This window comes from Stegodyphus dumicola, chromosome 6 (genome assembly GCF_044657685.1).
Source record: "Stegodyphus dumicola isolate Sdum_Otavi_A_Nest chromosome 6, ASM4465768v1".
Classification (NCBI taxonomy): Eukaryota; Metazoa; Arthropoda; class Arachnida; order Araneae; family Eresidae; genus Stegodyphus; species Stegodyphus dumicola.
The window spans coordinates 38287054-38300974 of NC_140773.1; the positions used below are offsets into that span (position 1 = coordinate 38287054).

At 31.4% G+C, this 13921-nt stretch overlaps 1 protein-coding gene and 1 long non-coding RNA gene across 17 annotated transcripts in view; one reads left to right on the forward strand and one right to left on the reverse strand.

The window, feature by feature from the left end:
• LOC146996694 (uncharacterized) overlaps positions 1-13921 on the reverse strand; it is an 86102-nt gene that overhangs the window by 59358 nt on the left and 12823 nt on the right. The gene's annotated exons all lie outside the window — the stretch shown is intronic.
• LOC118180036 (transcription factor unc-3-like) overlaps positions 1-13921 on the forward strand; it is an 80171-nt gene that overhangs the window by 25254 nt on the left and 40996 nt on the right. For all 16 annotated transcript variants that reach the window (XR_015041606.1, XR_015041607.1, XR_015041601.1 and 13 more), the window contains exon 2: positions 1772-1840. Coding sequence is in view for 6 of the 16 variants with exons in the window: in XM_085818224.1 (XP_085674350.1) it covers positions 1772-1840 (69 nt within the window). In the remaining 10 variants the exon portion in view is untranslated. The remainder of the gene's footprint in view (positions 1-1771; positions 1841-13921) is intronic.

Here is a 13921-nt window from a genome sequence, read left to right on the forward strand (position 1 = left end):
TTTTTTTTCCACTCCGTAAACACAAATATTTCAAAAATTATCGAATTGATGATTTAAATAAATTTTAATAACTTATCTAAAACTGTCTGTGTTTAGAAACACTGCAGAAGCAGTGGTAAAGATTATTTCATGCAGAAAACTTCTTGATAATGATCTTAATCCTAAATCAGTATACTGCTAATGATTTATATTAATATCATTGATAACAATATAGTCCACACTCTGATGTCTTTCTCAAACTGCCTTCTTTAAAAATAAAATTTCAAATAAATAAAAAACTTATTATTAATATACATTGAATTGACTCCAGCCTAGAATTAATAATTCTATAACTTATTTAATTTCAATAGTATAGTCTAGTTACTCGCGTATGATTAATTACGGTGCGATCGCAATCTAGGTAAACTATACTTATCATTTACACTATTGCGCTTCTTAATGACCTGATGGATATTGATTTTTCAGGATAATTGCGTTTTCTTAATATGCTGCTTCTAGTCCAACTGATTCCATTTGAGTTTTCTTGCTGTTTTATAAGCAATATCAAAACTTCTTATAAATAATGACTAGATAACCACTCCTTTGTTTTAGACTGGTTATGTACCTAATTCAAATCAATGTATCGGAATTTTAATAATTTGTTTTCAAATTGTACTGTTTACAGACAGAAAATAAGGTGGAATTTTCTCTGCAAAAAATTTAATGAGTAGATACATTATGTTTTTCATCAGCGTCCTGTTAACAGTGAGAGAAAGATTGAGTTCATAAGGCTAATTAGAAAGAAACTGTAAAAAGAAAAAAATGAACCAAGCAGGATTTAGCAAGGAAGACAGGAATAATTCTACTTTATGCATATACAAAACTTCATTCTACTCTTAAGCCAAAACTGCAGACGATACTATATGATATAAATTTTATTTTATGGAACTCTTTTTCTTCGAATTTCTCAATTAAGACTGGTGTTCAGAAGCAAAAAAAAAAAAAAAAAAAAAAAAAAAAAAAAAAAATATTATTATTATTTAATAGTAATTTTAAAACTCAGTTTTAAATCAAACGTTTAGTAAATATTTACGTAAATGAGGCAGAAAGAAGAAAATGTTATTAGAGTGTATCTCGTCATATTTCCTCATATTAGAAATTTTTTAGATATTTAATATGCTACGAAATATATAGATTAATAATTAATATAGATACGAAATGCATATCAATAAGAAATTTTTATCTAATTAACTTTAAAAAAATTAAGTTTACTTGAATCATAGTTTTTTTTTTTTTTTTTTTTTTTTTTTTTTTTTTTAACCCTTTTTAAGTATTCTGTGACTTTTATTCTGTACCAATTTTAAACTGCAGGCTTAACAGCTACACTCTTAATGATATAACAAAAAATTTCTTCTGCGTGTGGTGCATTTTTTGGCTTCTGAAGATTATAAAAAAATAAGTAAATAACAAATAATTTTTTTTTGTAGATTTTGAGACAATGAGATGGAAGTAATGTTTATAATAAAAGCTGCTCGATATCTACGAATTAAAATGAAGACTACTAATAAGTCTATTAATATAATCCAACTAATAATTTCGGGTGCCTTATAAATGTTTTCTGGAAATTATTGACACAGTCAGGCATAATTTAATTTGTCACTATGAATTATATTACAGAATACTGCATTTTTCAATAATAGTACCTTTTATTTTTATTCGGTGTCTGGAATTAAAATATATGCTTCGATTTAATTTTAAAATGTAACTAAAGATTTCTTTTACCTGCTTTTAGTCGGTGCTGTGACAAGAAGAGCTGTGGAAACAGAAATGAAACACCCTCCGATCCCGTGATAATTGACAGGTAGGATATGTGTTTCTTGGTGTATACTTTTCCATTCGTTGCATATATATATATATATATATATATATGCAACGAATGGAAAAGTATATATATATATATATATATATATATATATATATATATATGCATTAGTTTTGTTATATATGTATATTAGTTTTGTAATACAATAGGTTATGGAGCAATAATGGTAAAATAAACTATTCTATTAATAACCATTTAAGCTATTATTATTATATAAATTTTCCAATAACTTGCAGTTTTATATTTCTTATTCAAAATAATAATAATAATAATAATAAGCTATTTTTTAAAGTCCTTAGTTTCTTTTAAATTGCTTAATATTAAATAAACAATCAAATAAGATCACTAATCGCTGCCACATCCAGCTCGTTTTCGATATTCATTCGCCTGATCTCTAAATTTAGTACAAATGTTTGCGCAGCAGATGGCTCTACAACTAGATCCAGTTACCCTGCCCTTACAGTACACCTCTGCCCGCCTTATATTCATCTTATATTCACGACAACAACAGTAGGAGGAAAATATGTCCGAATTTGCTTGAGTTTTAGTATTCTGAGTAATGCAGCTTTTAAAAGAGCGCAAGAACGGTTGATTATGTTGCCAAGAGCCAGTGGAGTAATTCATGACACAGTTATTAAATAGTGTGTAACTTTTTATAGCTAATTAAGAAATACAGATATGAAAATTAATTTTAATAGCTCTAAATGATTTTGATTGAAGGTCGTAATCATTTATCGCAGAAATATAATCTTCTAGAATAATTTCCCACTCTGTTTGGGTAACCGACTGAGAAGATTTCTACGTCATTCACGTTTCATCTTCGAGACTTTTTTGTATAAATGACATTAGGATTTATATCCTCCAACAAAGGGAAGAGGAGACGCTAGTCAGTTGTCTAATTTTCAGAAGATTATTAAATTTTCTATCAGTTACAGATATGTTTCTTAAAGATAGGGTGCCATCTGAAGCATGTAACCCTCTGCGTCATACTAAAAGACTACATGAACTAGAAACATTTTGGGATATCTTTTATAACAGCCAGAGGATTCTTTGTGGTGGAACAGAACATAAATAATTTTGGTTGTTAAATTTTTTTATTTAATGTTGACTCATTTCTTACTATCAAAACGATACTAAACCAGCAATATCTTAATTTTTCAAAGCACATAAAATAGTTTAATGGCTATTCACTTGTTTTTAAATATGGAAAAGTATTATAGTAACACATAAGGACATCTTCACAGCATCTATATATTACATTGGCGAAATACATTTAAACAATGAAAATGACAGTACGAATGTTATAAATTTGCGAAGAAAACTTTAAATATTTCTGCAAGCAAAAGGTCATACAGCACATTATTTTAGATTTGATTATGAAGTTGTTTTGTTATTTTTCTAATAGTCTACTTTTTTCTATTCTTTATTTATCATTTTTCAGTTTTCCATATTTAACTATATATATACTTTCTTTATTTATCATTTTTCAGTTTTCCATATTTAACTAGTCAAGGTATGTTTCGTAAAACATACGTAAAATGCTGCAATATAAATTACATAAATTTTAGCGTGAAAAATCAGCTATCGAAAACAATTTTCCCCCCTATGTTGGAAATTATTTTAGAAGCTTGTAATCAGACTAAAAGATATTTAAACAATTCAGAAAGGTTTTCAACCTATAATACAACCTAAAATATATTGTATATATATTGGCTTTCAGATTATCAAGATATGCATTGAAGCACACCTGAACTTGCTCTCACTTGCCACTAAATGCTTAGAATTAATTGAGAATGTATTAACAGGGATTCAAGTTTGCCGTCTCTCAAACTTGTAGTCAAAAGACTATTTGTAATCTCATAATGTAATTGATTTCTTTCTGCAAATGGAGTAATATTATATTAAAAATTACGTCATTTCAAAAAAGTGGTATTTTGCTTGAATTCAGCTATGTTCTACTATAGAATGGCTTAGGTATTTCTCAGGTTTTGAGAAAAATTTTAACTGCAGCCGGAGTTTTCTATAAGACAGTCTTCAATATTTCTTTACTATGATTAGAGATTGCAATATCAGCAGGGAAGTCCATTATTCACTTGATATTTCTTTTAGCATTAATAAGACTAATACTGATATTAGTTACAAAATACACATTGTTCATTGGGACCTTAGTTTCATTCGGAAAAATAAAGGTCCATGCCTCCTGCAAAACACGCACAAGAAACATCCGAGGCTGAACCATAAGCCCAGCATCTAGTTAACGTAAGCTGAAAAAAAAAAATGGATTTATATTAAAAATTTTTAGTATACGAGACATAAAGTTCGGCCAGTCGGAGACATGAAAACATATCACATTTCTGATTTCTGTTCACATTTGTTTTTAGAAGTAGAGGATAATAAGATTTCCAGTTCCAAATCTATATAAAACTGTAAAATTGATGGGAAGATTTCAGGTTAAATTTCAGTTACGAAGTTACTGCAAAGTTTGACATTTAATCAATAATTACCTTGTAGTATTTAATAATTTTAGCGCACGATTAAGTTTCTGTAGTAAACTTCTTTAGTGATAAGTTTTTAATTTAAAAATATATTTTTCATTAAATGTTGAATGCAAAATGCACTCCGTTGCTTTAAATGAACTTATATGCTATTAAAGAATATTTATTTTTTTTGTTACACTCTTATCAAATTTTACTCTCATAATTTACTCTTTTTCCATTTCTTATATTTCGTTAATTTTTTTGCCATATATTCATTTCGATTTAACATATTTTATTTCTTATCTGTTTAAGATAAATTTTATTTTATCTAATATATTATAATATAAATAATAAGATAAAGAATATATATAAAGAATTAGAATAGTTAATATTTATTATAAAACCATATAACCTATTTATCTGTATAGAGATTTATTTATATAATTTTATTATTTATATATGTAAAATGAAACATAGTTCTGTTACACGCGTAGACTATAACAGCGTTCCGTAGAGTTACGCCATTTTTAATTTTAGAAATTAACTCTATTTGATACGGAAATATTCGTACATTTAGAGCATAGCATTGAGATAAATATCTATATTGAGGTAATATATTTTCCTTTGTGAATTAGGCGTAACAACAAACGTTTAGCTAAAAAACACTCTTGTTTTCCTCATTCAAAAAACATATTGCTACGGTAAAATAAATTTTGAGAAAAATAAAACATTTTAGAAGATAATTCAGAACTGCAAAGCAAATATGCTATTTGCGAAGGAAACTAAATTTTCAACCAAAAATTCTACGAAATATACGAATAAAACTAACTTTGGTACTTTTCCGTTTTGCTGGCGCAAGCGATAAAGTCGCCAATAATGGTACAACCCATGCCAAACGAAATATTCTCGCTGGTAACCTTTTACGCCTCAATTTCAAAACAAGTCGCAGCTTTTTCTTATCAGATTGATTGTTTCTTTCAATACTGGCATATCATTACATATAATTTTTATCAGATAGTTCAGTTTTATGTTTAAGGCAATTTTCGGTAATTAAGTTAATTAGGATGCAATCACAGCACTTACCCGAAGCCGAAAAATATAGAAAAGGTAAAGTCAAGGGTTAAATTCATCAATTCTAATGAGAATGCATTAGCGAAGTAAAGCACTGCAGTTTTACATAATTTCTGAGTAAGCTATTCGTACGAATTGAAATATTTCTTGCATTTAAACTTGTGTTCCAAATTAAGATTTAACTTGAAATTAATGTGGATAATTACTAAGAGCATTAGTTTTTTGTAGAGTAGTTTACGTGAGATGAGATCGCTTGGGGTCACGTGATATGAACCGGCGAATCAGGATGTTGAACCATGAAAGCATAGTAAATTCTTAATGTCTTTTTACAAATTTGTTGTCTTTATTTATTGGCTTTTTATAAAATTTTAAGCGATATTAAAATGTTTATGCCTTCTTTTTTAAAAAGAATTCTTAGAACTAACATTTTTTAAATATTTTTTACGTGTATACTGTATGTTGTCGCCAATAAAGTCTGCTTGTCGAGATTTGCGCCGGCGAAACGGAAAAGTACCCTAACTTTCTATAATAGTTCATCTCATATATTTTGTATCATCATCTAATTTGTATAAATAATATGCATATTTCTAAAAGAAGTTTAAAAAAACTGATTCTATACTGTACAAATATTTAAAAAAAAATCATTAAAATGTATTCGCCACTGTCAGTTAACCCAGAGTCTTCAACAGGCGCGAAAATCAGAGTAACTGCATATATTTAGTCTTGTCTTTGAAGTATATTGTCGTTCTTTGGTGGATTTTACCGGAGTTCTTTAAACACTAGATTTTCCTCTTAATTACAAATGAAATGTAACTACTTTGCTGCTGATTCAATAACACGTTTTGCACGGTTATTTTCTTAATTTTCAAAAGGGCCAACCAGCGGCGGAGCGGCAAAATCGTTGATCACTAGCGAGCCCACCATTGGCAGTGTGGTAAAGTCGCTGAACACTGGTAGTTCGAATCCCGCGAACGGGCTAGCTGCATGGAGTTTTCGTGGTTTTTCCCATGTGTAACATGTGTTTCCCTTGGAAAGTTCTCCACGAAGGCATCCCTCCCCTTAGGCAGATAACCCTCGAGGCTTTGCCATAATCACACACAATACAATACAATACAATACAATACATTGATCACTAGTAGTTGGATCTGGGGTTTGAATCCCGGCGAACGGGCTGGTTGCATGGGCGTTTTCGTGATTTTCCGTATGTGTAACGTGTTGTGCGAGCAAGTTTTCCTTAGAAAGCCCTCCGCGAAGGCATTGTGATGCTTCTTTGGCGATATGAAGCAACTCCAATGATGGAACACAGCAATAACTTTTATTTAACACTCAAAAATGGCGACATACAAACAAGAAGAGAAAACATATTCTATCATTTAAAAATAAATTACATTCTTCGTGCGAGAGTCGCACGAGGCACTCGAGTCTGGTTTCAAATATTGCCATTCACAAATACCTTAATGTTCATCTATTTAAATTATTTAATCTACAAGATTTTAATATTATTTAAAGCTGTTACAACCTCTCCCCCAACGGAGAGACTTTTGCCGAAGGGAAAAGTTCTGTAAAATTCGTAAGTTTATAAGCTCGGCTTGCTAAATTGCTTAAAGAGAAAAGATAACTTCTCTCATAAGTTTCCAAATTTTCAGACCGAAAATTTTAAGTTTTAAACAAGTATTTTTACACCACATTTAAATAGGAAGAAAATGGACCAGTGTTCAAATTAGTGTTCTTTTTTTTTCTTGACGACGCCTAGATCTCTTCCATGGTGGACCAGTTCCTCGGCTATAATTCACAGCAAAGCCTTTCCTCAGTTCATCTGTGCCTTTCGGATAATATTCATTTGTCATTTGCTTTCGACAATTGTTTTCTTCGTCTATTAGTAGCGGCTTTGATATTAAATCAAAAGCCGAAAGATGATGATAACGCTGCATTGCAAAATGATTCTCAATATTAATTTCTTTATCGTTTTTTAAATTTTCGTGAACATCTTCCTCTTTTAATTCTGGTGATTTAACTTCTTCTTCAAATACATCTCTGGATGCTTTATTTTCTTCCTTCATCGGTTCCAAGATCTGCTCTTCAGCTATTTTCCATTCACAAATACCTTAATGTTCATCTATTTAAATTATTTAATCTACAAGATTTTAATATTATTTAAAGCTGTTACAGCATACCTTTCCTTAGTCAGATAGTTCTCTAGTGCTTTCCCATAAATAAACCAAACTAAACTTCACTTTAAAAAACTTCTTAAAATTGTAGCTTTTTGATGCTTTTTCACTTTTCACTTTTTCTGACATTTTTATTTATTTTTATTTATTTGTCTTTTTAGAGCTCAAATGATTCTTCCGACAATCTTTTTTTTTAATTTTAATGAATTAGCTATTTTTTCGTACACATTTTCTGTACAATTCCGCCCCGCCCCATTTTAAAGAATATTATAAAAGAATAATTGCACCGAATTCCGCTTAGTGTGATATGTATTCCTTGTATTTCATGTATTGATTTAATTTTTTAATATATTTACAGTAGGTTTCACATTAATGATTAGGAAGAAACATAAAATGACTTGTCATTTAAGACAAAGTAAGTCAAGACAAGTTATTTAAAACAAGTTTGGTCAACACTTGAGTTAGTTCTAAGAAAAGAGCATTTTTATTTGATTTATACGATTTGTAGTTTATTACTCAAAGTACAGAAAACAATCTAGATCCCGGATGGAGCTGTACTGAACTGTTCTGTTTAAGAAATTATACAATAGAACTTCTGTTTTTCAAATTTAAATAAGTCGAATGGAATGATGAAGTGTATATTCGAAATTGTTATTGCCTTTTCTCATTAGCTTGTAGAGACATTGGGTATATTTTTGGAAGCCGGAGAGATGAAAAATTAGCAACGCTTTCCCCGGGAATCGAACCGCGGACCTCTGGAATACCGGCCCAGCGTGCAGAACCACTATATTACGAAGGCAGGAGAAATACCTTATATACTCCCCCTTTTAAAGGGCGACTGGGATTTTTAGGGGACTCATTCGCCAAATCCTGGGTGTGGAGAATCCTCATCCAAAATCCTTTTAGTTAGGGTGCTACTGTAGAGACATTAGGTATATTTTTGAAGCAGGAGGGATGAAAAATATGCAATCGTGTTCGCTGGGAATCGAACCACGGACCTCTGAAATACCGGCTCATTGTGCTGACCACTACACCACGAAGGCACGCTAGGAAGGCGGGAGAACAAGGTCGTAGCTAGAATTTCTAGCGCCCGGGAACAAATAAAGAATCTGCGCCCCTTTCTGTGTGACAGAAACGGAAAATATTTCATAAAAAAATTTCGTAGCATGACTTTGGTGCCCCTTGGATGCTGCGCTCGGGGACAGATGTCCCCCCTTGCCCCACCCTAGTTACGCCACTGCGGGAGAAATACCTTATAAGCTGAGCTTTCGATTACTTGAATGCCCCTTTATCTCCCTTCAGCTTCTGCTCGTGGAGGTTCCACTGCATTCCATTGCGCAAAGAGAAAAACCATAAAGAAACATCCACACAACCAGACAATTCTGTTGGAAATCAACCCCGTAACAAAACTACAAGTATTCTGTAATCTTATCCTCTGAGCCACTTTAGATAAATTCAATGAGTGTTACATCGCCATAGGACGATGCATACTCCAAGTATTACCATACTTGTAACATACCCCATAAAAATAGCACTGGATCTGTAGACTGCTGCTCGCCCGCTAGGAAACGATAATGGGTCGCGTGCCAGGAAGCCTTTATCAGACAGCGTCCTCGCTTGTTACATCAAAGACCCTCTAAAATTCGAATCCCCCGATTTGAGAGTCCCGCTTTAGCTCGACTGAACTGTCATCTCTCGTAGCTTTCTGAACCTCGGTGGTTTCCTTTAGCTGGCTGTCACAGAGACTCAATTGATAACTGGAGTCATTACTTATATTGAAATATTGAAATTAAATTATTGATTTAAAAGCAGAAATTAATTGAACTCCAGGGAGAAATTATTACCATTTCAGGCATTCCAAATTTTGTTGTAATTTCACTTTTCTTAAATATTTCATAAATTAGAGTAAAAAAAATTGATACAACAGTGGGAGAAACATTTCGTATGATTTTTTTACCTGTCATTTCGCAAAGCTGTTTGCTGCAGTAACGCTTATGTAATTGCAATTAATATACTCACTTCTAATCAGCAAAATTTACTGTACCGCATCTTCTGATTGTAACACTTTTAGAGCGGCTGCATTTTTAAAAAACCGCTGCGTGTTGACCTATTCACATACGTATACAGAAAAAATTTAGTAAATTTAAAGCGTGTTTGCTTTTCAGAATTTATTAATGACAAGCGTATGAACATATTTATGTTATCAGTTTATATCCTTCATGTCAGTGCTATATAGTATCTTTCATACCATAGCTTGAATATACAAGTAATACGGTTTCACTAGACGACCATCCAGAAGTCAATGCATTTAATTCGGCTAAGTGTACTTTCTAAAGTAAATGAATTAAGAAAAAAAAAAAAAAAAAAAAAAAAAAAAAATTGGAGCTAAAAAAAAATTGAATCAGAGAAAGGCTTGAGCTTTCCTGAAATTTTCTTTGAAATTCTTACATAGTTTGCAGAGATCATTTTATGTTTAAAGTTGTTTTCAATTCTAATTTTCGGATTTTTAAGAGACAGCTTTAGTCTTAATTTTACCTCTTGCCGTTAGAAATATTCTCTCAAAACAGGGAAATATTGTGGGAGGTAGCCCAGATTCAACAGAAGAATTTTTCTTCTGTTAACCTTGTTCAAAAGGAGGAATGGAAAGCTAAGAAATCAGACTTCACTGAACTGTCAATCTTTCGTGTTATATAAATCTAAACATTAAAGATACGAAGACTGGTTAGAAATTAGGCAAAGTACCATGTTTTAATACAGTCCAATACCCAGAGGTTTATATAATAACGATAAGGAATTTTTAAATACCCCTGAAAACATCATATTCGTTGAAATACATATAAAATGCAAAAATATTTTCATGGCCTAATAATTGATTTGTTAACAGTAAAAATAAGTCAGTTTACTTTTAAATGTACGAAAATAAACTCATTTTTTTTTCTTTTAAATGAAACGTTTCAAATATTTAAAAATAACTTCCTTGTTCCTTCCTTGTTTGTAGCGTTAAATGAACACAATATAGATGATTTCCGTAGGCTCATTTTTTCCTTTCTTTAAATTCTCTTTATCCATGAATTCTGTTTTGTAACTTTTAATAGATAGACTATCATATGAATGAATTGAATGGTCGTGCATGGACCCTCTCCACTTCTTTATAGAGCATGCGTGATGTCCTCCCTAGAGCAGTTGGAACTTCGATGAATTGCACATGGATTGTCTCTTGTAATGGATTTTGTTTGAAGATAATAACGAGTCACATTTTCAACATCTCAACGTATAATGTTTCTTTTCAACGAGTTGTTTCTTCCTTTATATTAAGATCCCCACCTTCTTACTATATTATTAGTTCATATAAACACGTGAAACGAGTATTTTCGCTACTTTTGGTGTCATGTTTCCAACATCTTTCTGATAATTTGTGGGCCCTATAGCTCCTAAACGCTTGTCCCTCTGCCCTAAGATTTCCCAGTTTTTCTATTTGTGACATAAGCTTTCAGAAAATATATGTGTTTCCGGGAGACCGGTATCAAAGGAAAGAAGGGTTTACTTGTAAGTGTCGGCCTCCGGCAGAGGAAAATACGATAAGAGGCTTCGAATCTCCTCCCCGTTTTAAAGGCCCACCAGCGGCGGAGCGGTAATGTCGCTGCACACTGGGAGTTCGGTCCGAGGTTCGAATCCTGCGAACGAGCTGGCTGCGTGGGCGTTTTCTTGGTTTTTCAAATATGTAACGAGCCAGTATCCCTTAGAAAGTGTTCCATTATGGCATCTCTCCCCTTAGGAATATAGCCAATGAGGCTTTGCCGTTATCACATAAACGAAACCAAATCTCCCCGTTTTAGGAAGAATCGTACAGCGAAAATTACTGGTTAGATCTGGGAACAAACCCCTTGGAACAGGTGGCTTTTTTTTTCCAGTTTTCTCCACGTTTTACATTAGCACGAGCCATGTTCCTTAGAAAGCCTTCCTCAAAGGCATACCTACTTTTATGTTAAGGGGTGTTGGAACCCCAAAATCTTCAAAAAACGGTGACTGCGGATTTTTGTCTTTTTAAATTCTCTACACTTTTATCTTTCTAAAAATACCATTATTTAATCTCTGAAAATTAGAATTGTATAAAATCTAGTTTTAATTTGTCATCGAATGCTTTGATAAAGGAGGATTTTTACATAAAAACGCGTTTTTCTCCAAACGTGATTTTTTTTATACTCGATTTACCTTTTCTCAGGAACTACTGCTCACAGGTATCTAAAATTTTTATGGCTTATTTATTAGGTTTCCTAATGTTTAATGAAATGAGCTCTTTGTGATAAACTAAGAAAAAAATTCAAAAAATGTTTTGTGTGAGAAAAGTGCTAAATTTTACTATGCCTAACAAAATATTCTGTATATTACTCTAAATTTCAAAATGTTTCAAAAGCTCATTTCAGTATAATAAGATTAGTATACTTTAATTATCCCAAAAATTTCAAGCGTGTATCTACAGCAGGCTTTCAGAAAAGGTACGTCGAAAATGGCCAATTTAACATTATCGGTATAGGGGTTGCTGATACCCTTTAATGAAATTGGCGTGTTCTAACATAAACGAAATAATTCGTGAACTGTGAAAATACTGCTTCAGTTTATAGGGGCGAAACCGCTTATGCCGGGATTCGACCCCGGACTGAAATGCGAATCTTCAGCGACTTTACCTCTCGGTCGCTAACATCGTGGGTACTGTGATTGTTGAGATAATATAACTTTTATTACTGTTCTAAAAAGTATATTTTATCTTCTTCAGACTCCATTCTGCTCTAATTCCATTTGAATTACTTTTTGCCATCTTTCCTTGGTTTTCACATCATTTATATTTAAAAATATACGCTTTGCAAAACTCGTTTTATATATATATATATATATACTATATATATATATACTAACCGCTTCGCTGCCAGCCTTCGTCTGGCTTTTAAATGTATCGGAAAAATGGTTCAAGGAAACACCAAATGTTAAACTTAAAAACTGCGTAGAATTTTACTCTGAAGGACAACTTCATTAAAAAAGTTATTACGTATAACAAAATTACAATGAAATAAGCAATATCCCTTAATACAAATATTAATTATCCTAATAAATAAATTAATCAACTTCCCATTGCAAAATCTTAAAAACTCAAATGGTATAAAGGAGGTTAAGAACTTTGTTTCTTAAGAAAATCTCTCAAAACTTTTCAATATCTTAAAAACAGTGAAATGAGCAGTAACTAACATAAAAGAATACAAAAAATTCTGAAAAGCAAAGTATAATTAATGATATTTTATCTTACATTTTCAAGAGAAAAAAATTACAATCAAATAAGCTATATCCCTTAATACAAATATTAATTATCCTAATAAAAAAATTTAACCAACTTTCCGTTGAAGAAAAAAAATCATGCAAAATTTTCAATATCTTACAAACAGTGAAATAAGCAAAAAATAACATGAAAGCAACTCAAAAAACTTAAAATTCCGCGCAGAATTTTACTGTACAAAACAACTTTATCAAAAAAAAAAAAAAAAAAAAAAAAAAAAAAAAAAAATCAATAAAAATGTATTATATAACAAAATGAAAGTTTAACGTTTCCAAAAATCAAAGAAAAATAAACTGTACATTTTTCAAAATAAACGTTTTTTGAAAAAATCCCGTTGAAAAGATGTTAAGCTCCCTTTGTTAAATAAATTCAAATTTAATCGATTTATTGAAACACGAAATTTATTTTAAAATCGTAAAATAACTAAATGCCTATGTTTCATGACAATGTAAAAATGGAGTGTGTAGAGTAAAATCTCGGGTTCCTATAGCCCATTATGTCTCAAAATAACGCGATTTGTCACAAAACATAAAATAAAATAAAATAATAATAATAATAATAATTCCAATTCGAATTTCGAAAAAATCGCTTCGAGGTGCACTGGCTCTTGTCTAGATGCACCTATGTATCAAATTTCGTAGCCGTGGGTCTATTAGCTTACGCTCAGCGCAAACGAAAGACACACACACATACACCACTTTCTTTTATAATATGTAGAGATTTACGCATCATATTTTATATAAAGAAAGTTTTTTAATGGGCAGCATGTGTACAGACACACTCCGCGTTTAATTTTTTCTTCCGAGGAGAGAAAAAAAAAAAAAAAAAAAAATGCGTCGTTGTTCTTTTCTGCTGACTGGGAATCTTTCGATGTTTTACTCGCATTTCATTCACATTTCGTCGCGCTTCTGCTAGACATTTCTTCTGTTTCTAGCAGCTTGTTTCTTGCTGCTTATTTTTATGCAGTGTTTATGTCCGCAGCCCGGAAAAAAAAAAAAAAAAAAAAAAAAAAAAATTA